Below are 26,233 nucleotides of genomic sequence, written 5' to 3' on the forward strand. Positions count from 1 at the left end.
GACTGAAGAGGAGAGGCCCCGTCTCCAGGCTCCCTTCATGGAACCACATATGTGGAAATATCTTAGGAACAGTCTGGATTTAAGAAGAAACTTTTATTTTCAGAATCCTTTGTACTCTTAGATAATTTTTTAGGACCCCAAGAGCTTTTCCTTATGAAGATTATATCTGTCTACTTTATTAGAAACTAACTTTTAAAATTCATTTATTTTTAAATAGCAATAAATCGATTATATTAAATGACATGCTTTTATGAGAAATAACTCTATTTCCAAAAAGATAAAAATTAGTAAGAAGAGTGGCATTGACTTATTTTTTGCAAGTTTCTTTAATATCTGTTTTAATAGATGAGAGCTGGATTCTCATATCTGCTTCTTCATTTAAACTGCTGCAATATCCACAGCATGTAGTCTCTGGAATATTCCATTGTATACTCTTGAGAGGTTGAGAATGAAGTAAACAAATTATATCTTAGCATTATTATGAAAGTAGTTTTTACCTCGCAGACTCCCTGAAAATGGCTTGGGGTCTCCCAAGTTTCCGTGGAGTTCATTTTGAGAAAAACTAAAGTAGACACTTAACAAATGTCTGTTGAACGACAGCGTTCTGAGTTCTGATGCATTTTGCTTAAACCGCATGCCTGGCATGTACTGCATGGATTTATAACTGTGTGTGTGCCTGGTGCTCCATAAGAGGTGGGAACCAGATGTGAAGCTGTGGGACCCATGGGAATATAGGGTCGGGTGGAGGGCCTGGGCAGGACCCCAACACTGATGGAGGGAGCAGAGAAAGAGCTGGAAACATATAGGAGGAGAGGCAGTTGCATAACTCCCCTAAGTTATGCAACCTGGGGGAGCAGAGAGTTTCAAGTTGGGGACAGCTCATAATTTTAAAAATTTAAAATGACAATTTGGAGAGTGAGTGAGTCCACGGTGTCAAAAGTGGCAGGGAGGTCGTAGGCAAGGATTGTGAAGATTTGGATGGATTTTCAGTTAGAAGGGACTGGTGACCTTGGGGGAGAGATTTAGTGTTTCAGTTGGGACGACTGTTGTCAGTGGCCGAGGTGGGATGGGAAGCAGGCAGGTGGGGGCTGCAGTGGAGGCCTCTCTGCCCAGAAAGTTGGCTGTGAAATGCCCTTCCCCCGCCGGACCCTGACATTGTTAGCCGTGCTCTGATTCCCGCACTACAGGGAGAGTTGCGGTGGGAACCTACCACAGAGGCATGACTGCTGCAGATCAGAGATAGCATCTAAAGGTGAGGAGCTCGAAATGCCGAGAAGAGGATGGGGTGAGAAGAAGATGCACAAATATCTTCAGCGTGCAGGATTTGCTAACAGTGAAAAACCAAAGGCAATCTATGGTTTCCATGGTTTGATTTAGGGTTAAATGCTGGATAGCACATTCATTCATTCGTTAATCAACAACTATGCATTGGGATTCGGCTGTGCCAGGCATTGTTCTAGATGCTGGGCATACACAGTGGTCAGCAGAACGGGTAACTTGGTAGGGAAAGATTCCAAAATGCATTTTTGATAAGAAAAGTACACTGCTTTTATATACAGTATGGTATCATTTCCGTACAAATCAAGCAAAACAGTCCTAAAGCCGGCTTTGTTATCTAGTAACATGCAGAGCAGTGCAGAGAACATGCTAGAGAGAGGGAGCAGATCATTGGCAGGAGAGGCACCACGGATGTGCTATGTGCATTGCTCTTTAGACTTTGACATTGTTCAAATTGTTCACAGCAAATGTGTTTTCAAAGTTACGTCTGTATTTCTAAATGTTTTTTGAAAGGTGTAAGATGAAGGTCTTTGCAGTAGAAAAGAGAGACAGGCCCAGTTTGTCTGGAGTGTTCCTATTGGCTTAGTCATGTCCCTTCTGACAGCATCTCTGAGGCTACAGTCCCTGCTCCCATTATCCTCAGGGGTACCTGGAGGGGAAACTGTCAAATACCGGTTAGGACTTTCTATCTTCAAGGTCCAGTGTGGCCTGAATTAAAGTTGTGCCAAAGCACATGGTCGGGTGGGAGCATTGCCTTTCGGGAGATAGAACTTTCCAGAGGGCATTTCTCCCTGTGTAAACCCAGGAGCCTGTGTTCATCTGCCTTAACAGAGCACCAGGGGCTGGAGCAGAAACCTTGGAAATCCACTGTCCCGGATCCAGGTGATCTCAGGGCTGGTTTCTCCGGAGCCCTGTCTCTTGGCCCAGAGATGATTGCCTTTTTCCCTGAATCTTTATGTGGCCGTCTTCCATGTGTGTTTGTGTCCAAATTTCCTTTTGCAGGGACACAGTCATTGGAGGAGGCCTACCCTAACAACCTCATTTCAAAGGCTCAGTCTCCAAATACAGTCACGCTCTAAGGTAGGACGGCGGGGTGAGGCTAAGGGCTTCAACATGGGAATTTGTGTGGAAACCATTCAACCTGTAACAAAGCCTCAGAAATATTTCCTTGGCCTGTCCCGACTTGTGGGTACCCTGCTCAGCCCCTGTCACCCTGGGGTCGGGGTGTTGTTCCCTGCACAGGTGTGCTGGGGTGACAGCCACAGAGAATGCACAGTAGAAGCAGTGTGATTGTATCTGTGACTCCACAAACCACACTGAGCAACTGAAAATCCCCACGGGGACTAGGCTTGACATGATTTCCTGACAGATAAGGTCAGAGGGAGGGAGCACATATACAACTTACTCTCGGTCACCTGGCATCCTGGGTGCCAGACTGCCCGGAAAATACCTGATGGGCACTTTTTCTCTTTAGCTAATGCCCGTGGGGCTCTGCCAGGAGGAAGCTGGGGGCAGGACCCACGCCAGGAGGTGGCTGGCACAGTATGGAGCGCCCGAGCAAGATGGAGTTCTTCCAGAAGTTGGGCTACAGCCGGGAGGATGTGGTCAGGGTGCTGGGCAAGCTGGGAGATGGTGCCCTGGTCAACGACGTGTTGCAGGAACTGATCCAGACGGGCAGCCGCCCTGGGGCCCAGGAGAGCCCTGCCAGCAGCACTGGGCCTCTGCTCGTTCCCCGGGGCTCCTGTGGAGTCCCAGACTCTGCCCAGCGGGGCTTGAGGTCAGCCCTAGAAGAGGACTGTGAAGACTTGGCCAGCTCCCTGCGTCCCATAGTGATCGACGGCAGCAATGTGGCAATGAGGTAGCTTTCCTGATTTCTTTCAACCTACAGTGGGAGGCAGGGTGAGGGACCTATTCTCAGGAGCCCTGAGAACCACCCCTTCTCTTTGGTTTGGTCCAAAGACTGTTGGAGCTATTGGATTGGGCTTTGAATCGATTACATCTCTTGAGTAGCTGTGTGGCCTTAAGTATGTCACTGAATCTCTCTGAGCCTCACTTTCTCCCTCTGTAATGTTGGATTTCACCCTCTTTGGAGGATGTTGTGAAGATTGGAGCTGATGCAGAGTGAGTGTTCAAGTGGGTGATATTATTACACTCACCCAGAGGAGCTGCTTCTTCTGGGGAAGGTAATGGGTAATGGGGAGGACCTGGGGTCAGGTGTTAACAGATGTGGCTTTTTCTCTGGACTCTGTCCCTAACTGGTTGCGTGACTCTGGGAAAGCAAAACTACTCAGTTCCTCTTCTGCAAAAGAGGTCAATAGACCTCCCTTCTGTCTCCCTCTGGGTTATGAGACTCAGATGGGAAGAAGCATTTGAATGGCGCTGGGAACCCTCTGCTGGGGGTTGCTGGGCAGTGAGGTTGCAGTCCCCTTGCTAGGTCTGACAGAAGTGTCTGTGGTCCTCCCCTCCCGTCTTATGCTGCGGAGAGGCAGTGTGCCTATTTGGGTCTTGGCATCTTCCTGTGTTTCAGGGGTGTGAGCATCATGCCCTATGTGGTTATGGTGCCAGCTTGACAGAACTCCACTGCCAGTCTGCGGCCTCCTGCACTTCGAGCTGGTGAGGAGGGGCATTGCCCAAACCAATGGATTATTCTACCACTTGGCTTAGTTACAGGCAGGCAAAGGGCAGAGTCATAGGAAATTGTTCACTCACAGCTGTACACACATGCACTTCCTTTTGTAGAAGCTGAGTAGGAGCTTGGAAAAGCAGTTATCAGCGGCTCCGAAAGTGTCAGGCATCCCCAAGCTGTCCCTGGGGATTGGAGCTCACTTTGGACTTGGCATTGCAAGACACAAGTTTGAAATGGTTCACCCCACACAGCCCAGCCTCAGGGACTGCCCCTATACACCCTGCGTGGTGTGTACCAAATGTTTGTTCTGTTTTTAGACAGCTCCATCTCTTTGAGCTTGGTTATATTAGCAGGTGATTGAGTCCCCGCTGCCCTCTTGGACTTAGGAGCTGCTCCACCAGGTCACGCTCATGTTCTAACTCACATCCCCAGCAAGCACCAAACAGGGGAGTTTATGAAATCCTGCTAAGTTTAAGATTTATGGATTGTTTAAGTAATTTTAGAATCCAGCAGCTACATCCCCCAACCCTGTTTTTAAAAATATCTATTTTGAGACAGGGTCTCACTAAGTTGCCTTGGTTGACCTTGAACTTTTGGTCCTCCTGCCTCAGCCTCCCAGGTAGCTGGGATTACAGGTGTGTGCCACCATGCCCTGCTAAGAGGGTTTTGGTTATAGGATGATATTACATAAATCAAAGATCTTCCCAGCCAGAAGATTATTTGAGTCCACTGTTCCAAGTCAAAACAGCAGAATAGCTATAGGGAAAAAACAGCTATAGAGAATAGGCCATAGGCATTCTCTCCTTGGGGGCTAGAGAAGAATTTTAGTTTTCTGATAGTGTGGCCATGGAGGGTTTTCTTTTGATGGGAGTCTCTGTTGTTGCCTAGAATTCAAACTTAAACTACAGCTTCTACTTGCACATGACCATGAAATGTCCTGGGTGAATCCATTTGTTCCCGTCATCTCCAGCTCCAGTCTCACCCCTGTAATCAGTTTGCTCCTCTCTCACTCAATCTTTGTGGGATATAAATGGAAACCATTACTCAGACATACTGCAAAGAGTGTGTTAGAGCCTGGATGTTGTCACACACCTGGGGCCTAAAAAACACCTGATCAACCAATATGTCTTCTCTATACGGGTGCACGCACATGCACACATACGCACATTCACACGCATAAACACATGCACACGCTCGCACACACACGGGCTTACACGCCCACAAACATCCCTTCCCCCTGCCCCTTGGGTCCCAATAGTTAGGAAAAAGAGAAATTGCACAATAACCACTTGTTCAGGGAACTAAATTTGTTCCCTTGAAACGCAAGTTCTGGGAGAGGGTGGGTCCAAGGTTGCACTCGGTTCCCTGCCCGTTCTCCCACTGTGATGTCTCTGTATCCTGCACGGGGTTTCCCAGGAGCCAGGCCCACAGGCCACACATGGAGAGAGGAGCTCTCACTTTTCTTTACCAACTGTGCAAATCCCTGACTTTCTTGGGTCCTATTCACACAGTTACACGATTAAAAGCTGGATCATTAAGAGGTTTTTTTTTTTTTTTTAATCTCTGATATGCTGAGATTCCAGGTGATTATTTTATGTGTGGTAGAAAGATATAAGTGGAATTTCTTTTATAAAGGGACTTCCCTTTTTCTTCAGAGGTTTAGAGAGAGTGAATAACTTTCCCAAGGTCCCAGAGCAGTAAGTCCCAGCTCTGGATTTTGTGCTGTTTCCAAAGCCACCCATCACATCCAATGGCTTTTTTCCCCGTCTGGCCAGAGGGTGGGAGATCCTGACCCTGGGCCTTTGTCCTGGGGCCGGAGCCTGCCTGTGCTGACCAGAGCCCTGCCCAAGCAGGATAAGGCCTGGACCTGGCAGCTGTAGATGGAGGCGTGAGGCCCCTACTCCCCTCACCAGGGTCCTGGAGGGCTAGAACCTGGGATCTACTCCTGCTGCCACCAAGACTGGGGACCTGCAGGTGACATGTGTGCGTTCATTGGTGACACTGATGGAATAGCATCCCAGAGACAATTCTCAAGTACAATTCCTGTACCTTCAAGGTGTGTGTGTGTGTGTGTGTGTGTGTGTGTGTGTGTTTGACAGAAAGAGAGAGAGAGAGAATAACTGTGGACACAAGGCCTTAAGAAAAATCTGCAGCAACGTTTTAGAGGTGGCTTTCCTTGAAAGCCTGTTAGAAGCTGCATCTTGGTATTTGGAAGAACACAGATTCTTGGTAGCCACGGGCGCAGCATTTCTTTGTGAGAGTTGGGAGTGGCAAACTCACAAGTGTCCAACCTGTTTACATCCTGTAGGCAAATCAAGAAACAACAGGGGCTTGGGAGTGTGGAGTTTGGCGGGAAGCCACCTGGTAAACTTTACCTCCTCTTCCTGTCCCAGAGGAGGGTTCCATTTGAGCATGTCTTGTTTGGAGTGTTTTGGACTTTTTGTTTTGGGTTGTTGTTTAATTTTTAAACTTAGACCATCTGGTGGACTCTGGCTTCTGGAGGAAGGAATCATTCAGTGAAGAGAGTTCAGGCTGAAATCCCACCTGTCTTCCTCTGCTAACTTGAGCCTTGAGCTCCTACCTAAGTCTGCACCTAGTTCTCTTATGATGCGGGCAGCCCCTGCTCACCCTCTCTCTTTCCCCTGACTGGATCTGGCAGAGATCCACTGACTAAGGTTTGACATGCTGGTGATTTGACCTCAAATAAGAAACAAGAGTGAAACTGGTGGTGTCCTTTTACATCTCAAACCACTAATGGACCATTGTTCATCTCTTTCTTTCTTCCCTCCCCATAGGGCTGTTTGGTGACCTCTAAATTCCACACAGATACAGGGATACAGGGGTGTACAATTAGTTTCTGGAAATGACAACACCCTATCTGCAGCTGCCCCAGGCACGATTGTGGAGTAGAAATTTGCCTAAGGTGCCAACCCACTTCCCCTTTCCTCTTCCCCTAGGCCTCTCAGCAGGCTGCCGAGAAGCTGGTTCCTGGTGCCTGCTCATAACCCCATGAAGGGCCCTGCCACCACCCCAGTAATATTTTGGGGGGTGGGTACTGGGGATTGAACTCAGGGGTACTCAACCACTGAGCCACATCCCCAGTCCTATTTTGTATTTTATTTAGAGACAGGGTCTCACTGAGTTGCTTAGGTCTTGCTTTTTTCTGAGGTTGGCTTTGAACTCACAGTCCTCCTGCCTCAGCCTCCTGAGCCGTTGGGGTTATCGGCGTGCGCCTGGCTCAGCAAGAGCATTTAAACAGCAGGCAACGTTTTTGCTCCAAAAGAGCTGCCCTCTGGATCTCAGGGGTCTTGGGGCCAAGAGAGAAGGAGTTTGCATTTGGAGGTCTGACACTTCAACAGAGAGCTGGGAACATTTCTTTGCTTCTGTTTCCTCAAGGGTAAAATGGGGGGTACAGGTCACTTCCTCAAAGGCTTGTAATGGTTAAATGAGATGAATGTGCCAAGTGACCTGGCAGACAGGCCGGCCACAGCCTTGTGTGGAAAATGTCCACGAATCCATGCAGAGACTGTGAGGAAGCACAGAGGAACGGGAGCCTTTGGCTTCTGTGTTTCCCAGTGGATGCTGGACAGGGGCCCCAGAGGGACTGTCCGTGCCTTTCAGCCTGACTGGGAGCTCTGCCAGGGCTTCTTTCCCTCCCTCTCCCTCACCACTGAATGTCCTCCCTGGCCCCCACTAATCATATACCCACAGAAAATGTCGGGAGTGAACGTTGGCTTTTGAGTGGTTCAAACAGATCTGTGAAGAGCCCTGGGAAAGAGATCAGTTAACAAATGATTTTTAAAATAACTGCAGTGGTGACATTTTTACTTTGGAATGGACAGAATGGATTGGTGCAGTCAACAGATGCGTGTGCTGGGGTGGGTCGTCCATTGCCCACAGTACTGCCACGTGCACAGAAAATGCACCTCTTTTCCTGTGACAGACATAATCTCTTCCCCAGCTCTTCAGCAGGGGAAGGAGCAGCCTGACATTTTCCAGGGTCTGCAGATGTCTGTGTCTTGTCTTTCCGAAGACTCAGGCTCCGTGTGTCCCCTCCTTCCCTGTGCTCTTCTCCCAAATGGCCTCTGGGGGCTTTGAGACCTGGTGTTGGCAGGAAGAGGGGGTCTTGTCCCTCAGGGCTCTTCTGCGAGAGCGGCTGGGTGAGGGTGGGCGTGTCATTGGTCCCATCCAGGCTCCCTGGGGGCCATGCTGACTTAAAATGCTTTCCTCCTGGTAGGCGCCTCCTGGTCCACCCTAGGATTCTTCTAACCCACCAGGCCTGGGGCCTGCAGGGGACTTGGGTGTCGCTGTGGGATCACCTATAGGCTACTTCCTTCCAAGGCCGCCCTGCAGACACTAGGCTTCTCTGGGGGGTTTGAAGCTGGAAAACACAGGAGGCTTCCTCCTCTTGTTCACACCCACTCTGATGTTTCCCCTTCTCTTCTGGCTCAGTGGGGAGGAGCAGGGTGGGGCGAGGGGCTGAGTGACCACGTGAATGACCTCTCATCCTCCCATCTTCCTCTGCCTTCTGAAGGGCAGGGGGGGTCAGTGCTCCACCTCCCCTTCCTTTTTCCACACGTATCCCATCAGCACTTTCTGTTTTCTGTCTGCACACACCTCCTAGGGCCTGCTCTTTGGCCAGAGGAGAGTCCCAGGCCTGGCAGCGCGTGTGGCTTCTTCCGGCTCCACAGGGCCTGCCATCCAGCACGGCTGACCAGCGCTTCCAGGGTCATCCTTCCTCTCTTGCTCTACAAACTTGTGACTGTCCTGAGCCCCCTGAGAAACTTGTAGGGAAGGTCACACACACAGGAAAGCATTGGGAGGGACACTGGGTGTAGTCCCATCGGAAGTGGGCAGGCTGCTTCTGTTCAGGCCCTCAGGACCCTGGGCTCTCAAGGGGTCCACCTGTCCCTGCCGCTGTGTCCCCTTTGTTCATTCCACACGCTCTCGCTTCTGTCCCTGGAGCATGCCGTGTCCCACCTGCATCAGGGTCTTTCCAGGGAACTGTCCCTTTTTTCTGGGTTTCTCCTTCTCCAGCTGCTGACACGGCTAGTTTTTTTTTTCTCAGTCATTGGTCTACCCCAAAATTCAAATTGATCCCTTACCAATTACTAGGCACCGGGCCAGGTGCTGGGAAGTCAGTGGTGAGCAAGGGGGAGCCGTGATGTAGAGCAGAGAGAGGCCCAGTTGACCCCTGGCTGAGGACGAACGTTCTTAAGTGCCAGGGAGAGTGGCATGGCACTACTGGTGCTTGGAACAGGGGACCTGGCAGTCTAGGAGGTCAGGAGACACTGTCCCAAGGAATTGAAGAAGCAGCCAAGAGCAGGTGCAATGCATCTTTGGTGCCAGCTACCGGGGAGGATGAGGCAGGAGGCAAGAAGGATTGCTTGAGCCCAGGAGTTTGAGACCATCTGAGAAACACAAGGACACCTCAGCTCAAAAAAAAAAAAAAAAGAAAAAGAAAAAGAAAAAAAAGGTGCATCTGAGGTTGGAAGGAGGAGGAAGAGTGAATGGGCTGAGAAGGAAGGAATAGCTGGTACAAAGGTCCCGTGGCTAGTCTAGTTGATTTTGCCTTCTCATATTACCCACTTTTCTCCCTCTCCAGCAAAACACCACTGACCCCCATTGGCTAAGTTGGATGCATGCCTTCAGGTTTCACCAGACCCTGGGAGAGCATTTGGCCGCCTCCTCCCCGTGGCTTCCATGATACAGCACCCACCTGGCTCCCTCTTCCTGATAGATCCATTCTGTCTCTTGGGTAGGATTGCTCTCTCCTCAGCTCTGCAGTGCAGGGTTCCTCTGTGGCCAGCCTGGGCCTCTTGCTTCCTCTCCGGCAGTCAGATCATTTGCTCCATGCTGTGGCTTCAATTAGTGTTTAAACTCAGTGGACCTAGAACTTACCACCTGGACCTCTGAACCCTCCCTGGTCACTTAGCATTTCCACTCAGGGGTCACAAAGCCTTCTACTCAGAAGGTGTCCAAAACCAAACCTATAAGTGATCTTTCCCTCTCAGAATCCCTGTGCCGGGAACATCCCACTGTCCACTTTCACTGTATCCAGTCAGAAATGGAGTTCTGGAGATTTTACTCTCCAGATGCCTCTCAAGTCCACCTGCTCTCTCCCTCACCCAACACCAGCTCCCGAGTCCAAGTCACCGTCAATTATGACAGCTTCTAAACGGGTACCTATACCTGCTCTTGCCCTTCTATTGTCCTTGGTGCTGCCAGACTGATCTTTGAGAAATGTACATCGGATCATGTCACATCACCACATCACATCTACTTCCCGCCTTAGAATCCTTCCAGGGCTTCTTGGGCCTCTTAGGAGAAAGGAGGAGTACTTTCCATGAGGCCCACCAGTCCCTGCCCGTTCCCACACCGCTCTTTCCTTACTGCCTCTTCAGTGGCATTGATGGGGCACTGATCTCCCTGCTTGGACTTAAGAAACCCAATAATGCACTTATAACCGTCTCTGGGTGAGAGTAATCCTGCAGATGGCTCTGCTCCATTTTATGTTGATCCTTTTAGCTTAGCTAAAGAGCTGACCTGGTCTATTAATCCTTGGAATATTTCTCCCTTGGAGCAAGGGATCCTATATGTATTTATCACCAGGAGCCTGGTTCTAATGAAAGGTTATAGTTTATGCAGAGAACTATCTTTAAAATTCAGATTTGCCTGCTTCCGTCTTGGTTATGAGATTGGATCCTGAATGTTCCCAGGGAGGTCGCTCATAGGAACCAACACTCTCTGGGTCTCGTCACCTTTCTTTGTTTTCCCATTATAGCCATGGAAATAAAGAAGCCTTCTCTTGCCGGGGAATCCAGCTGGCTGTGGACTGGTTCAGGGAGAGAGGACACACCTACATCAAGGTTTTTGTCCCATCCTGGAGGAAAGAGCCATCGCGATCTGACACCCCTATCAGAGGTATGCTGCGGCAGGTACACACCTCAGGCACTGTGCGCTCTTCCTTGGTGGCTCCCGCAGTGGTGGCTCTGTTAAGTTACTGGTCTAGCAATGTCTGTCTGCCTCCCTACACTAAAAACTCCATGCAGCACCTAGCCCTAGCACCCAGCACCCTTCATGTAAAGTCGGTGCTTAATCAGTAGCTACTGCATAGATGAACAATAGGACTTGCTTACTGAGAAGGATTAAGTTCCCAAAGTTATGACTTTTAGCACTCTGAAGAAAGACCAGCTCTGCATCCCATCCTTAGTAGTTTGTAGAATCTGAATATTTATTATTTACTGAATACCTAGTCTAGTCTCTTCATAAAAAAAAAAAAAACGGAAATTGAGATCCAGGAAATTCTTTAGTTTTAATTCTCAAATAAGCTAGGGCTATTTTAAGCTACAAATAATAGAACACTGTGGTTTCAACAAGCAGGGTTTTGTTTGTTATTCAGCTCTCCTAACAAGAAGAGACTGAGGTGCTGTCAGCGTGGATTCATAGTTGACATGGGAGGGCTGGCCTCTTGGTCAGCCTGGGAGGGTTCCTTGACTGTTTCTTCTCATCTTTCACCAGAGGTTTCTGTCTTTGGTTTGTTTTTAATCTGTTAATGATTACCAGTTGCTGCTACTTCTCTATTAATCTCTCTTTGTTTTGTAAACAAATTGTTGTTTTTGTTCTATGAATGCAGTATGTTCTTGAATATTTCTGATTTTTTTTTTTTTTGGCCCCCGGGATTGAATTCAGGGGCACTCAGCCACTGAGCCACATCCCCAGTCCTATTTTGTATTTTATTTAGAGACAGGGTCTCACCAAGTTGCTTAGCACATCGCTTTTGCTGAGGCTGGCTTTGAACTCACGATCCTCCTGCCTCAGTCTCCTGAGCTGCTGGGATTACAGGTGTGTGCCACTGCTCCTGGCTCTTCTTGAATATTTCTATAGACTTATATAGACTTTTTAAGAAAGTTTTCGTCATTTTCACAAATGTTATCTAAATTTTTCTGGGGTCACTTAAATTTGTTCATCCCAGCCCCACCCCTCTAATTTTTCTCTCAAAATTCTGGTGATCTGTGTATATATGTTTTAATTGTGAATAAAGAGCTAGATTGGTTAAATATATACCTGTGCAAGTGCTATGAGTTTTCTCCCCCTGCCCCGTTTTGTTTCAGAGATTGAACTCAGAGGTGCCTTCCCACGAAGCCAATTTTAATATTTCATTTTGAGGCAGGGTCTTGCTGAGTTGCTTGGGACCTTGCTAAGTTGCCAGGCTGGCTTTGAACTTGTGATCCTTCTGCCTCAGCCTCTCGAGCCTCTGGGATGAGTTTTCTCCTAGAATGGGATTGTTCAGGGCTGACTCTTGGTGCTGACTGGCAGGTCTCACTTCTGCATACCCTGTATGGAGCAGGCAGGCAGTAAGGCACTTCTGACTGTCACATATTCCAGTGACAAAATGATGAGGGTTTTATTCTAGCAGATTGAAACAATGAGACACTCCTTTCTAGCTGTGCCTTCATTTTTTTAAAAAATTTATTTTATTTTATTTTTTTTTTATGGCAATAGGGCTAGGAAGTGAGTACAGGTTCATGAGCAACTCCCTGCATGGAGCCCTTCCACTAGCCATCCTGCCTCAGCCTGCCTACCACCCAGGCCACACCTAGAGTGTTTTGCAGCTTCATAGGGGAAATGACTCCCATGTCTGCTTCAGTCTTCTCCACATTCTGGGCTGTGGTCCCTCCATGCTGTAGGGTTAGTATGTCCCTCCCTGCTTTCTATCTTCCTAAAATTTGTCCAAATCCTGGCTTTACTGCTGTCTTCAAGCCCATTTCAAGTGTGATTATGGATCTCCCACCTTTTAAACTGTCATTTCAATGGGATTTATGAGAAGAAGAGAGGGATACATACTTGCATTCTGTTCTCCATCAGGAATTGGTTACCCAAAGAATTCTTTATGGTCTAAAGAAGGATACTATAAGCTATTCAGTTATGTGATATTGAAATATAGTATAGGTAAAGAATGGGAAAATTATTTTGGAGTAGGAAAGGAATTTTTAACAAGCTACAACAAGAGCAATTTTATTGGAGAAAGATAAATAAATCTGACTACATAATAAAAACTTCTGTTCATTAAGAACTACCATAAAAAAAGAAAAAGAAGGAAACAAAAGAAGGAAGGAAGGAAAAAAGGGTCAAACTGGAGCATCTGTGAAGAACTTCTCCAAACTAATGAGAGAGAACAATGAACAAATAAAAAGATGAGCTAAAGCATGAAAAAGGCTTTTGCAGAAGAGAAAACATAAATGGCCAATCAAAATAGGAAAGGTGCTCAGTCTCATTAGTATCCAGAGAGACACAAAATAAAACCACTATAAGAGGCTGTTTTGTACTCACCAAGTTGGGAAAATTCTTAGAGACATGTTCTGGAGAGTTCCTTGGACTTCTGTGCCAGGGACTTACATAAAAACTAATAGCAGTGAACATATGGGCCACGTGACCAAATCTCAAAAACACAATGATCAGTGAAAACAGCAGCAGGGCAAGTGCCTGTGTAGGATGGTGCCACGTGTGTAGGGTCTGATTTATCACCACAATGAAAATGGTCCTGGTACATATATATTTCTAAAAATAAAAGTAAAGGAATCATAAACACTCAGTTGCAGAACGTGGGCCATCTTGAGGGGAATGGAGTGGACTGTCAACTGGGAGGGGCATTAGGGACTTCCAGAGCATGACCCCACCTTCTGCTTCTCAAAGTCCACAACATTATTATTATTATTGTACTTTGTTCCACAAATGCATTCTGTATCTTTTTTCAAGTCTGGAAATCATGTCAGATTGGAAAGTACGTAGACTAGAGGGAAGAAAAATATATAAAGAATATGCTAATACTCTTCTAAGTGCCAACTAACTATTATGTGTGGCAGGGATTTTCCTTGCACGTCTCCAAAGGCAAATCTAAGACCAAACATTAGACTTTCCTGGGATGCCAACTTCAATCCCATAGGAAAGACCTGGAGATACTTACACCAATGACACATGTCCATTTCCTTCCTAGTTTTTGCAAAAACTCTCCCACACCTGAGCTTAACTCAGGCTACTCACAAGCACCGTGAGAAAGGTAAAGGAGACGTTACTGTGTTCATTTTATGAAGGTAACATCTGACATTAGGGAGGGATAAAGACTGGAGCTCAGCCCAGGATCCTGTGCATTCTTAATTCCAGACTCTTCCATTACATTCTCGAGTCACTCAGAGATGTCGGTTGTGGGATGTTCAGTGTTGGCCAAGCAGATTCTTGAGTGGTAGGGAAGGTGGATCCGTGGTTACACTGAAGGACCCTCACAGGAAACTTGCCGGTGGAAGCCAGGCTGCTAATCATTGTTAAAGCTTCACAGGTTCCACTTCAAACAGGAGCATCCCTCTCCAGAAGGCCTCTGTCTGCTATAGTTGGGCCAATGTGGCTTGTAACTCTGAAAACAGCAGGGCTGAGGCTAAAATCTTCCTTCCTAAGGGGCTCTCCCTTGTTGGGTACCATTTTCTGGACTCCATCATGGGCAGGACCCAAGCCAAGAGCCCCCCTGACCTTGGGCCATTGGTAAACTCAGTGAAATTTAATGAAAGAAATGAACATTAGGGAATGGGGGGGCATGGCAACTGGTGTTTTTTTTTTTTTTTCCCTGAAAAACCTCCCTGCCCCCATCCAACCAGCTGGGGTTGGGGGGAGGCAGGAAGGCTCAAGGAGGTCCCTGGTCTGTGGGGCAAGTGTCCTTTCCCAAAGATCTTACGTGCTCCTCCGTGTGTGGCCCCAGAGCAGCACGTCCTGGAGGAACTGGAGCGGCAGGCGGTGCTGGTGTACACCCCGTCCCGCAAGGTGAACGGCAAGCGGGTGGTCTGCTATGATGACCGCTACATCGTGAAGGTGGCCTACGAGAAGGACGGCATCATCGTCTCCAATGACAACTACCGTGACCTGCAGAATGAGAACCCAGAGTGGAAGTGGTTTATTGAGCAGAGGCTCCTCATGTTCTCCTTTGTCAATGATAGGTACGGGGCCTGGGGGTCTGGGGGACTGGGGAGAAGGCAGAAAGCCACTCCCAGGTCCCAGCAAAGCGGGCTCCTGGTGGTGGGCACATCCAGACCTGCAGACACAGTCAGCCTGAGCTCACCCACTGGGCCATCCCAGGCTGCCCTGTCACTTGTCTCTCTGGGTGTCTTCTCTTTTAGGCCCTTATCTTCACAGGCAGTTTGTCCTTGACCTTGAAGTTCCCAGGGTCATGTCTAGTTGAGTCACTGCAAAGCTGCAGATGCTTAGCCCACCACAAACATTTTAGTTTTAGAACTTAATCTTTCAAATAAGAATTCTGGAATAGCCACCATGGGAAAATATTGAACTCTGTTGTATTTCCATTCACTTATTTCAAGTTTTTTTTTTTAAGTTTTTAATTACATGTGGGAATGTGCAGTAGAACAGATCTTTTCTTTGGGCTGCAAAGATCTTAACTTGCCAGGAACTGACTGTTCCCACACCTCTTGGTTGAAACAGTCAGGAGAACCTACCAGTTTGCCTAGTCCCTAGGTTGGTCCTCTGGGTTAGGCAAGCCTGGTACCAACCTGCTACTGCTGGGGGAAGGGAAAGGACATCAGGATCGCAAGGCACAAACCGGAAAGCCCTTGGCCTAAGCAAAGGTGGAGAGGAATTGATGGCTCATCTTCTGCTGGGGCAGGCACCGGGGGGCCTGGACAGGGGGCCTGTCTGAGGACTGGACAGGTGCAGCACACAGCAGCCTGGGCTCCCACTGCAGTTAGTGTTCCAGGCACTGACAGCTCAGCTCTCATTCTGGGCTCTTTCAGAATGTGTAGGGCAGGAACTGTATCTGTCTACCTGCCACGTCCCCAGCATGCCTGTTACATAATGGGCACATCATAACTGGTGGTACAGGAGTGAATGAGCGTGTGAGTGCATGGGTGAGCATGTGGCTCCAGGAAGGGGAGGAGGAGGGGAGAGGAGGGCCCTGTGGGCTGGGCTCAGGCCACCTGCCCCCAACACAGCAGCAGAGAGGCAGTGTGGTGTGGTGGAGGTTTCCAACTAAGGCCCTGTCCTGCGAGGTGGTGTGGCATGGGGCAATCAGTCACCTGGGGGACTCTTCACCTTGAGAAGGGATTAGTAATAGTACCTGTGAGATTATCATGAGCCTAGAGAGAACTGTGCCCCAGACATGAGAGCAGTTACTCCCAGGCCAGACCAGGATGTCCTCCACCGCCGGCTCCTGCAGCAGAGGAGGTGAAGCTGCTTTCCTGAGCCCCAGGGCAGGTGCTCGGCAGCAGCCACCCCTCAGTAACCCCATTGTTGCTTCCAGATGCACAAGGCCAGCGGCTCTCCCTGTCCAGTGTTGGCCTAGAGGAATCTGGCAAGTCTGGTAACTGTGGGTTCCAGAAATCCTCATTGAGGGCTGGTGGGTCATGGCTGCTGCTGGCCTGGTGACAGTCAGTGGCCCCGGCCAAGTCCTCCTGATGCACTGGCCTCTGCTCAGGGGCAGCCAGAAGGCAGGGCCTGCCTGCCTGCCTATGAGTGAGGTCACTCACCCTGGTGTCCTGGGCACGTCCACAGGGCCCTCTTGGCACAGTTCTGGCTCCTGAGGGAACAGGAGGCGAAGCCTTTGGGAACTTTTAATAACCGCAGTGGGCGGCTCCCCAGATTCTTGGTCAGGACCCAACTCTGAGAAGCCCGCTGTGTAGCTGGGAGCTGAGCCACAGAGGCTGTGCTGAGCCTGGAATCGCCCAGCTCTCTGCAGGGTAGGACCTCAGCATGACTCTTTGACTTTTTGTTGGGGGGCGGGCAGCAACTCATGAAAACAGCCCCTCCACCATTTAGAAATCCTTTATATGGATTTGTGGAAGTGTCTGGAAGTGTCTCGCGGGAACCAGAGCATCCACTGAAAAAGATGTATCTCACTAAATGGGAGTCTTCCTTCTGAGGAGTTTTGTTTTCCCCTTTGAGACCTAGGCACACTGAGGGTGCATTCTCTTTCTTGTCAGGGCTCCACGCCAGGGAGGAGGAGGGGCAGGCAGAGGGAAAACTGGTATCAGAAAACCTCCCGTGCAGAGTGTGGCAGCCTCAGGAGCTGAGACCAAGCCCGGAGCCCCTGGGGTATTCAGAGGACAGGCCATGGTGCCGAGGCACCGTGTGCAGCGGGCTCTGAATCTGCATCTTCACCCATTCACTGCTGGTGTTTCAGACTCTGCAGTGCTGACCCTTGGCCTGCACCTGCCCTGAGCTGAGACTGCTATGGTGTGAGGCCCATAGGACATAGGGGCCCAAGCTTCAAGTTGCTGGTACAAGTCCAAAACCTTCCATGAGCTGTTAACCCCATAGAGGTTCCTAATCTTGAATCAGGACAACGGGAAGCTGCGGTGATCCTGGAGCAATTATACCTCAATTTTCCAGGATAAAAAATTGTTAAAATACAGAGTCCTTAACAGTTTCAGAATCTGATAAAGGAGGTGTGGAGGAAGCTAGAGGCTGCATTTTAAACAAGTTTCCAGGTGACTCTGATCCTGCTGGCTTGCACCACATTAGCAGGAGCTTCAGGGAGAGGTGCTGTGCTCTGTGTGGGCTCAGTAGAGAAAGGGTGTGCTTTTTAAGATGCTATGACAACCCCCTGTGGGGACGGATGGTCTATGTCATTTGGTGTTTTCCGGGTGGCTTCAACCCCCATATAGATGCCAGTGGCCAGTCCCACTGTGGTCTTGCAAATGCCCCTCTGTGCTTATTTTCTAGATTTATGCCTCCTGATGACCCCCTGGGCCGCCGTGGACCCACTCTGAGCAACTTCCTGAGCAGGAAGCCGAGGCCTCCAGAGCCATCCTGGCAGCACTGCCCCTATGGTGTGTAGCCCCCTGGGCCTCATGGGCCCTTTTCAGGGACTAGTGTGGGGCAGCCCAAAGGTCCTGGCCTGACAGTCAGAGTCTGGGTTCCAGCTCAAGTTCTATCCTTAACCAGCTGTGTGACCCTGAAGAGATAGCTTAGCTTCTCTGGACTGCTATTTCCTGACAGGAATGTCGGAGGACTGGATGTAGGACTCAGACACAGGCATGGCTGTGTTGTGTGTGAGAAGCAGGGAGGTGGGGGCGCCAGCTTCAATTCTCAGTCTCTTCACCTGGTCCACTCACACCTCATGTCTTCATCCTGCACCACGGTTCTCCCAGGCCCTTATACACCTTATCCATGAAGTCAAGGATTTTATCCAGGATGACCTTCTAGCAAGCTCTTTAACCTGCTTTGGCAAGTTATTCAATGACTCCAGGTCTTGGTATTGTGCTTCCAGAAGTCTAATTAAAGACCTTGGATGGCACTCAAAAGCCATTTTTTTTTTTTTTTTTTTTTTTGGCTAGAATGAAGGTAACCATACTTCAGGCTACACCATTAAGCTCTAAAATACCTGGGCTTGGATGATCAATTATTTGTCATTTGACCACCTCTATTAGAAGAGTGTGTAGGGAGAGGACAGTGGTTAGTACCAGGGATGCAGACAGTGGTGGAAACTGTGGCAGCACTGGAAGAGCAGTCCTATACCATGGGGCACCTGCTCCACACACATCTTCAAGGTCGGTCCTATGCACAGGGTCCCCTAGGAAGTACAGGCTGAAGGTCATCAGATCCAGGAATTTGGTTTCAGACCCTGGTCAGAGGGAGTTCCTGCACGGATGCTCACTTTGCGGACCTTGGGGGTTATTGTACTCAGGGCGCCATGGGACATTTTGCCCATGCTCCAGAACCCTTCCCCCTTTAGTCACCAGTCCAGATCTTCTGGGGAGCTAAGGAGGCAGAGTTTGAGGTGGTCTGGGGCCTTCTGGGAGGGATCTCCATGAGAGAGACCAGGGGCCATGTGCACAGCTTCTCCACGTCGGCTCTCAACCTGCGTCCTCTCTGCCCTGCCCCTCCAGGCAAGAAGTGCACCTACGGCATCAAGTGCAAGTTCTACCACCCCGAGAGGCCGCACCACGCGCAGCTGGCTGTGGCTGATGAGCTCCGGGCCAAGACGCGGGCCCGGCCCGGCGGGGGCGCCGAGGAGCCGCGGCCGCCGAGCGCCCGGGGCGGCCCCGCAGCAGCCCGGCCGCTCCCCCGGGAACCCGGCGCGCACTGCCTCCCGCGGGCGCCGGGGGCCGCCGACCTGGCCGCCCTGCGCGCGAGCTTCTCGAGGCTGGCGTTCAGCGACGACCCAGCCGGCGGCTTCGCGCTCGGGCCTCGCGGTTCTGACTGGGCGCCCGGGCCCTCCTCGCCGGCGGGCATCTCTGCCACCCCGGGGCCTCCCGGCCCTGGGGCGCTGGCGCCGGGCCTGCGCAGCCTCCCTGGACCGCAGAGCCCCTACGTCCCCGGTGACCTCCCGTCGCCGCAAGTTCAGCCGCTGGGCGGACTTGGGCCCAGGGACCTGCGCGGTGACCTGCTTCCCCAGCGCAGACCTCCCGACGACCCGAGGGCCGGTCTGTCCGGATCCGAGCACTTTCTGGGTGGCTCCGTCTGGGCAGAGCCGTCCTGGGGCGACGGCGCCTTTGGGGGAACTCTGGGGTCTGCTCCCAGGGTCGTGGACAGAGAGGCGGACGCTCGCGCCCGTGAGCGCACTGCGCTCTGTAGCGTCTTCCCTCCCGACCAGGTGGACAACGTGATGGTGTCCTTCCCCGCCCTCTCCGACCTGGCCAGGATCCTCATTCTCATGCAGCGATCCCAAAGGGCTGACACGCGACTGGGAAACCCCTAAGGGACCCATCCAAGGCACGGAATGGCCTTGCAGCTTGGGCTGGTGAACTAACAGTTGCCAGCCTGGGCCTGAGCAGCCCCCTCCCCTGCCATCGGGTAAAATGGTCAGGGGAGCCTGCTTCCCGCTGCTCACTTGAGGACTGTCACTGAGGTCTGGGCCTGCAGTGTGGAGGGAGTGGTTTCTGATGTGCTTGGAAGACTGCAGGTTTTACTGCAGCTCCAGTGCTTTGTCCAAGACAAAGCGTTTGTTTGTTTTGGATACTGGGGATTGAACCCAGCCACTGAGCTACACCCCCACCCCTTTTTAAAATGTCCAGACTTGAGTCTCGTTAAACCACCTAGAATAGAACTTGTGATCCCCTGGCTCAGCCTCTGGGGTTGCAGAGATTTCGGGGCTGCATCACCACACCAAGCTCTAAACAAAGCTGTGTTTGTGTCTCGGTATAAGTGGTGTCCACAAGTGGGTCACCACCACACACATAGACAGCAGAATAGGAACTGTCATAGCACAATCCATGTACTCAGACTGCGCATCAACTCTCGTTAATGTGTAAACTTAGTTTGGATCATGGTCAAAAGTTTGATAGAGACTGGTAAAGAATCTTGAATTTCACTGCCTCAAGAAATGTTTGAAAGATGTAGTCAGGTGGTCTGGGGAGGTTCTGGTATCTGGAAGTTGGCTATTGCTAACCTCCCTCACAAGGGGAACCTAGCTTTGTGTGGCTGGGCTGGGCTAAGGTGTATGTGATCCTGAGGGTCTGCTCATGGGGACTTCACCCGCTTTCCACACAAATATCACACCAAGCATCACACTCAAATATAACACATCACACACACACACACACACACACACACACACACACTGCTTCACTCAGGGTTTTGCCTCTGTTTTTTTTTTTTTTTTTTTTTTTTCAGTCATCCATCATGGTAGTTTCCAGAACAAGCCCTTCTAAGTCACACTTAAAATAAACAGGTGACCAAGCCTCCAGGTGAGTCAGTGGAGAGCTGGGCTCTCCTGGAGGTTTATACCACTTCCCACTTGTGTTGCTTCTTCAGGTTGCTACTGCTCTGGGGCTTGGGGGAAAGAGGCCCACCTGTTAGCTAGAGACAAGAAATGAGACAGTGCCACTAGACCTGGACCCCTGCATCCTCAGGGGCCCTGGCATTGCCGGGTGGCACCCACCCATTCTGTACAGTGACAGCTCTCCAGGTTGTGCATTTGCAGACTTGGTAACTCAGCCATCCAGAGAGCAGGTGAGGCACCTGCCGGTGGAGATCCAGTCCCCAACACCTGCAAGTTCCAGCTATCTGGCAAGCACACTGGGAAACTTTTTCCAGTGGAGTTCTAGGTTATTATAAGCCCTCTCATTTATGGTAAATGCTGCCCCGTGGAGATATAAGCAATGTTATGCTTTCCTGTGACTTCTTCCTCTTTTTAAGTCAGATTCTCAGGGAGCCTGAGGCAGGAGGACTGCAAGTTTCAAGCATCTGGGGCAACTTAGCTAGACTCTGTCTCAAAACAAATTTTAAAAATGGGCTAGGGATGCAGTTCAATGGTAGGGTACTTGCCTAGCAGGTATAGGTCTTTGGTTCAATCCCTAGTGCTGAAACAACCAAGTAAACAAGGAAAAATAAACCAAAAAAAAAAAAAAAAAAAAAACCCAAACCAAAACAGATTCTCAGTATGGTTTCAGCCAGATCTGTCCCCTACCTCTTTTTCCCAGTGGACACTGCACCTGCAGTGTTGCTTTATCATCCTGTACATTCAGATTTTCCTCACAGTGGGCAAGATAAGCTCAGTGTTAGAGCTGCTTTCTGGTTCCCTGGCTTTTGATGGGGAATCATTGCATTGCTAATTTACAGTTGGAAATGTTTAAGCTGCTTCCTATGAGGATATGTTTGAGTTTTAGTAAGCTGTAAAGCTATTTTCCTTGGTTTGCTGTGATTAAGACAAGTACAAAAAAAAAAAAAGTGAAGAAACAGCACATTTCAAGTTTAATCCCCTTTGGAAAATATCCAAAGTCTTAGTATGTCTTTGTGACACAAAAACATGGATGGGGCCGGTAAATGGAATGTTCCTAGTTGCATAGCTGTTACTGTGTTCCAGAAATAAATCACTTTTACCACACCTGGACTCCGTTGTCAAATTGTGTATCAGTTTCTCCCTCCGCTTCCCTCCTCCACTGGTTTTTCACAGTCATTTCCCGGGGTGTGAAGCCTGGGGCCATGGCTGTTTCACAGCTGCTGTTCAGTGTTATTCCCCCCTTGGGAGTGGATGTGAGAGGCTAGAAGCCACTTTTTTCCCTCCTTTGGAGAAGGAGCCAGGCACACACCTTTGCTGGCTGTTCAGCAGGCTATCCCCAAGGACCCAGACCCTCACCTGATTGCTAGACTTTCAAATCCTCATTACAGACCTACAAAGCAGTCCTTCTTGTCGAAACCTGCAGCAGAGGTCTTGCCTGCCCTCTCAGAGGAACTCAGGCTGTCCTGTGTTTGCCCCAGCTCAGCCTTCCCAGAGGACTCTGTCTGGAAGGTTCGAGGCCAAATTGCAGAATGTTGGTGGTTCGAGGGTAGAAGCAAGAAAAACCTCATTTTGGCATTGTTCCAAATAAAATGAATTCCAGCCTGGACTTTTTATTTTCTCTCAGATGGAGAGCAATGAGCCAGCTACCAGCTGGGGTGGGTCCAGTTTGAAGGAGGCCACAGATCTGCTGCATTCTGGCAGGAAAGTCCACTTATGGAGGGGTGGGGAGTGAGGGAAGCCAATGGCATTAAGGAATGTGGAAGACACAAGATGGGGCCAGTGGAGACAGAGATTGTGGGAGCTGGAGCAATTCGCCTACATAACAAATCCCACCAGGAGGGACTTCATGGAGCTAGGACTGGCTACATGGTTTGTGGGGCTCTGTGCAACATTAAAATGTAGGCCCCCTTGTTCAAAATGGTTAAGAATTTCAAGATGATGGCAGCATAATAGCATGAGGTACTTCTAAGGGCAAGACCCTGTGTGATCACTGCACAGGTCATATGCCTATGAAGCCAGCCGACCTGGAGTCACCAACAAGGTAAGCAAAAGGACAGCCTCAATTCCTACAGTGTGTTCACAACAAAACACTGAGTGAAGGAGGTCAGAGCCCAGGATGCATACACCTACCAGCTGGGGAAGGCCATGAGCTTTGGGGGCAGGGGCTTTGGGGCCAGGCCTCTACTTGAGGGTCTGCCCACTCTATCTACCTGAGGACTGAGGGGCTCCCTGGCAGAAGTTGTGGGGGCTTGGGAAGATCCCAAACTGGTTCATCTACTTCCGAATGGGTCAGATGCCTAAAACTGGCAGCAGTTATACTGTTTGTATTAGGCAAGGTTCTTTGGCTACAACTGTGGTTCACAAAACCAAATGGCAGGGGGCCAGGGATGGAGGCAGCTGTGGGGTTGACTGGAATTAGCTGCTGGAAACCCTGTCAGTCTCCTCTTGTCTGTTTCCTTCTGCACCTGTTTCCTTCTGTTTATTGTCTCCTTCTAAGCTTCCCCTACACAATGAGGGCCATTCTGCTGGCCAGCACATATCCTTCCAGCTAAAGGACTTAGGAGGAGGCTTCTGAGAAATTCTGGGGAAGGGTTCCGAGTGGCTGGGCTTGGGTCACGTGACCATCCCTGGCCCAATCACTGTGGGATAAGGAAGTACTCAGATTAATCCAGACTGGGTCTCACTCCCACCTCTGGCTAGAATGAGGGCCTGTGTTGTGGTTGTGAGCTCCTGCACAAGCCCACAGGGAAGACTGGGGTGCAAGCGGAGAATGAGCAGTTCTCTCAAAGAAAGGGGGATATTGTTCAGGCAGACAAAACACACACCCACAAAAGTTTAATGCTGGGGACTGGGCCCAGGGCCCATCCTTCCCCCCACTCAGCTCTGGTCCTATTTGGGAAAGAAGAGCTGGGTTAGGAAGAGCCTCCCTCGAGTCCACCCATCCACAGACAGCACAGCCTTCCATGGGAGGAAGGCGGAAGGGCCAGCCTGCTGCTGTGGGGCCTGAGGTATCACCTGGTACCTGAGCTAGTCCTAGAGCTGGGGTCAGATGAGCACCACCAGCCCTTCGACTCCCCTCTGAACAGGGCTCAGAAAGCTCCCAGAATCCTGGCAGCTCACCTGGCTGCTGGAGGCCCAGCTGGAAACCAGGGGCCTGACCCAGCTCAGGAATTAATTTGTCCCGAGTTCCATCTTCAGGAAGAGGGACACACCGATCCTAATTCCCAGAAATAGGAAAGGTGCTGGGTAAACAAATAAAAAGGGAAATGGGCCCCATGGTCAGAGGTCAAGTGAGTATCATGCTTATACTGGCTGATAGACACTGACCGACAGACACTGACACCCACATGGATGGACTGACTAACTGACACAGATACAGTGACATTGACCCGATGACTCACAAGAGGCTAGATGACACCAACTCTGACTGATATGGACTCGCATTGACTGACTGGGTGACACTGATTGATGCTAACTGATAAGAATGAAGTGAGGTCAGCACCTACAGCTGTTGGGCATGATGGTTCAAACAGGATTGGCAAACATGACAGGCCCGACTTCATCTGCAAACTGACTCTTGAATGCAGAGTGCTGGCCACAGTAAGCTCCCGCAGGGGGCTCCTCTGGTGCCATTCCTGAAGGAGGCAGTTAGGGAGGCATTTTCCCTTTAAGCAAAGCCCAGGAATCACAGGAGAGGGATGAGATTCCTCTTGCAGCAGGGACTTGACCCTGTCTGCCTCCTTCCTCTCTCTCAGGCTGTCTCTGGCTTTCATTTCCTCAAGTCTCCTGCTTCGTGCAAAATCATCTCCCTGCCTGTCTTCTGGGCTCCATGTTCTCCTCCATCATAATCCCCTTTGCCCCTCTCCTCAGTCCCAACCACCTGGCCCACAAACCTCCCCATCTTTTAGAGGCCTCTCGGCCCTTCCTCCAGGAAGTCTGCACCAGCCATCCCAGCACTGGGAGGCCCGCCCCTCAGACTGCTTCAGAGCTAGCCTTTCTGGGGTCAAACTCTGCCATGCTGCTCTGGGGCACCTTTACAATGGTTCTGCTTTGAGTGGTTATTTGTTACCCACTGTTGGACTCTTCCATCACTTGGGGTGGCCCTCCCCAACGAGGCCACCCATAATTTAAGGCGTGGGATTGTCTTAAACTTGTCTCTTCAACAGCCCTGTCAGTTAGGATAAGGGAGGATACTTTACAGAAACTACACAGTCCTGAATCCCAGTGGTTAGGACCACAGAGTTCACATGCAATATGCTCTTCACAGCGTGGCTGGGACCGTGCATATGGAGTTCCAGGTCGAGGGAGGGTATGTCTCCAGCTCCCTGGTGGGAAGGGAATATTCTTAAATGTGCACTATTCCTTAAAGTTTCTGCCCAGTATCATTGCTGCTTCCATGTCATTGACCCAAACATTTCCCAGGGCAGCACCTTATTTCCTGGGAGCAGGAAAGCACCATAGGGCTGAATGTCTGCATGGTGTAGACACACATGGAGAGCCCTTCTCATGACAATGTATGTGTGGTGGCCTAGAGAGAGATGTGTTTTGATTGGCAACCCCAAAGGAAGGAAGGAGTTAAATGAAACATGGTACCTCTCCTGGCTGCAATGGCTGTTGCACAGAAGACCCTAGCACTTGATGGCCCCCTTGGCCACAAATGCTCTGAGCCATTAAAATGACATTTTATAAGGACCTTCATGACACAGAAAGTGTTGAATGTATGTCGTGGAGCAGAAAAGTAGGTCATAAAAAAAAGAGAATACCCTATGCTCTCTTTGTTATTATAAATACATATTATATTTATAGAAAAGAACCAAAGTAAACTCCCCGAGGGACTGTCAGAATATAGCTGGATGGTGGAATTATAATGACAGGTGACTTTTCCTCCCTTTTGGTTTTTCTCTATTTTTCTAGATCTTCTACAGTTGATAATTTTGGTGACATGCAAAAAAAAATAATAAGAAATCCTTGCTGAAAGTGTTATCTTTAACAAATATAAAAACATATTGGATATGCAGAAAATTCAGGCATTTTGAATTGTCATCTTATAACACCAAAACATGGGTTCTTCCAGACTTCTTTCCTTTTATGCAACTTGCAGGTTTAACTGAGAGAAACTCCTCATGGCCAGCTCCCTGGCTGCCCCTGGGCTAATGTGAGTCCTGAACCTGCGTGTTCCACATGAGCATCAAGTCTCATTCTGTGGCTGCGAAACTTGTGCAGGCCCTGGCTCCTGGGAGGGGTGATGGATCCCAGGAGGCCACTCACTCCCAGGAGCAACCAAGTGGAGGCCAAGTGGAGGCCAAGTGGCTCTTTCAGGGAAGACCCATCACCCTGTGGACCCCCAGGCCATGAACGCTGTCCTGAGCAAGCACGCTGGCCTAGGGCCTGAAGCCTTCGTGTCTTGGGATAGGAGGAAGACGATGGCATTTCCCACTTCCCTGTTGGTGCTCTTTGAGTTGATTCAGTTCCAGGGAATTCTTTTGGACAAGTCGTTTTCAGAATAACTCTTCATGATCTGTTTGGTGCAAGTGCAGTTGATTTATGGCTTTGCTGACCTTCGAGATGTTGGCCAAACTCGGCTCGAGGCCCTGGGGAGGTTTTCCTTT

The 26,233-nt window shown here is 49.8% G+C and overlaps 1 protein-coding gene across 1 annotated transcript; it reads left to right on the forward strand.

Moving 5' to 3' along the window:
• The first annotated feature begins 2,218 nt into the window (after window positions 1–2,218).
• Window positions 2,219–19,675, forward strand: Zc3h12d (zinc finger CCCH-type containing 12D). The gene is made up of 6 exons (XM_076859655.2): window positions 2,219–2,358; window positions 2,753–3,136; window positions 10,689–10,828; window positions 14,655–14,889; window positions 17,624–17,730; window positions 18,790–19,675. Exons 2-6 carry the CDS (start codon window positions 2,823–2,825, stop codon window positions 19,599–19,601), a joined length of 1,608 nt encoding a protein of 535 aa, XP_076715770.2. The 5' UTR covers window positions 2,219–2,358; window positions 2,753–2,822; the 3' UTR covers window positions 19,602–19,675.
• The last annotated feature ends 6,558 nt before the right edge of the window (window positions 19,676–26,233 follow it).

This window comes from Callospermophilus lateralis, chromosome 6 (assembly GCF_048772815.1).
Source record: "Callospermophilus lateralis isolate mCalLat2 chromosome 6, mCalLat2.hap1, whole genome shotgun sequence".
Classification (NCBI taxonomy): domain Eukaryota; kingdom Metazoa; phylum Chordata; class Mammalia; order Rodentia; family Sciuridae; genus Callospermophilus; species Callospermophilus lateralis.

Bases quoted from the DNA above. Each gene is read 5' to 3' on its own strand.
- Zc3h12d (XM_076859655.2), top strand. From the start codon at position 2,823: ATGGAGCGCCCGAGCAAGATGGAGTTCTTCCAGAAGTTGGGCTACAGC. The intron at 3,137-10,688 runs GTAGCTTTCCTG...TTCCCATTATAG, and splicing joins GGCAGCAATGTGGCAATGAG to CCATGGAAATAAAGAAGCCT. The intron at 17,731-18,789 runs GTGTGTAGCCCC...CTGCCCCTCCAG, and splicing joins CTGGCAGCACTGCCCCTATG to GCAAGAAGTGCACCTACGGC.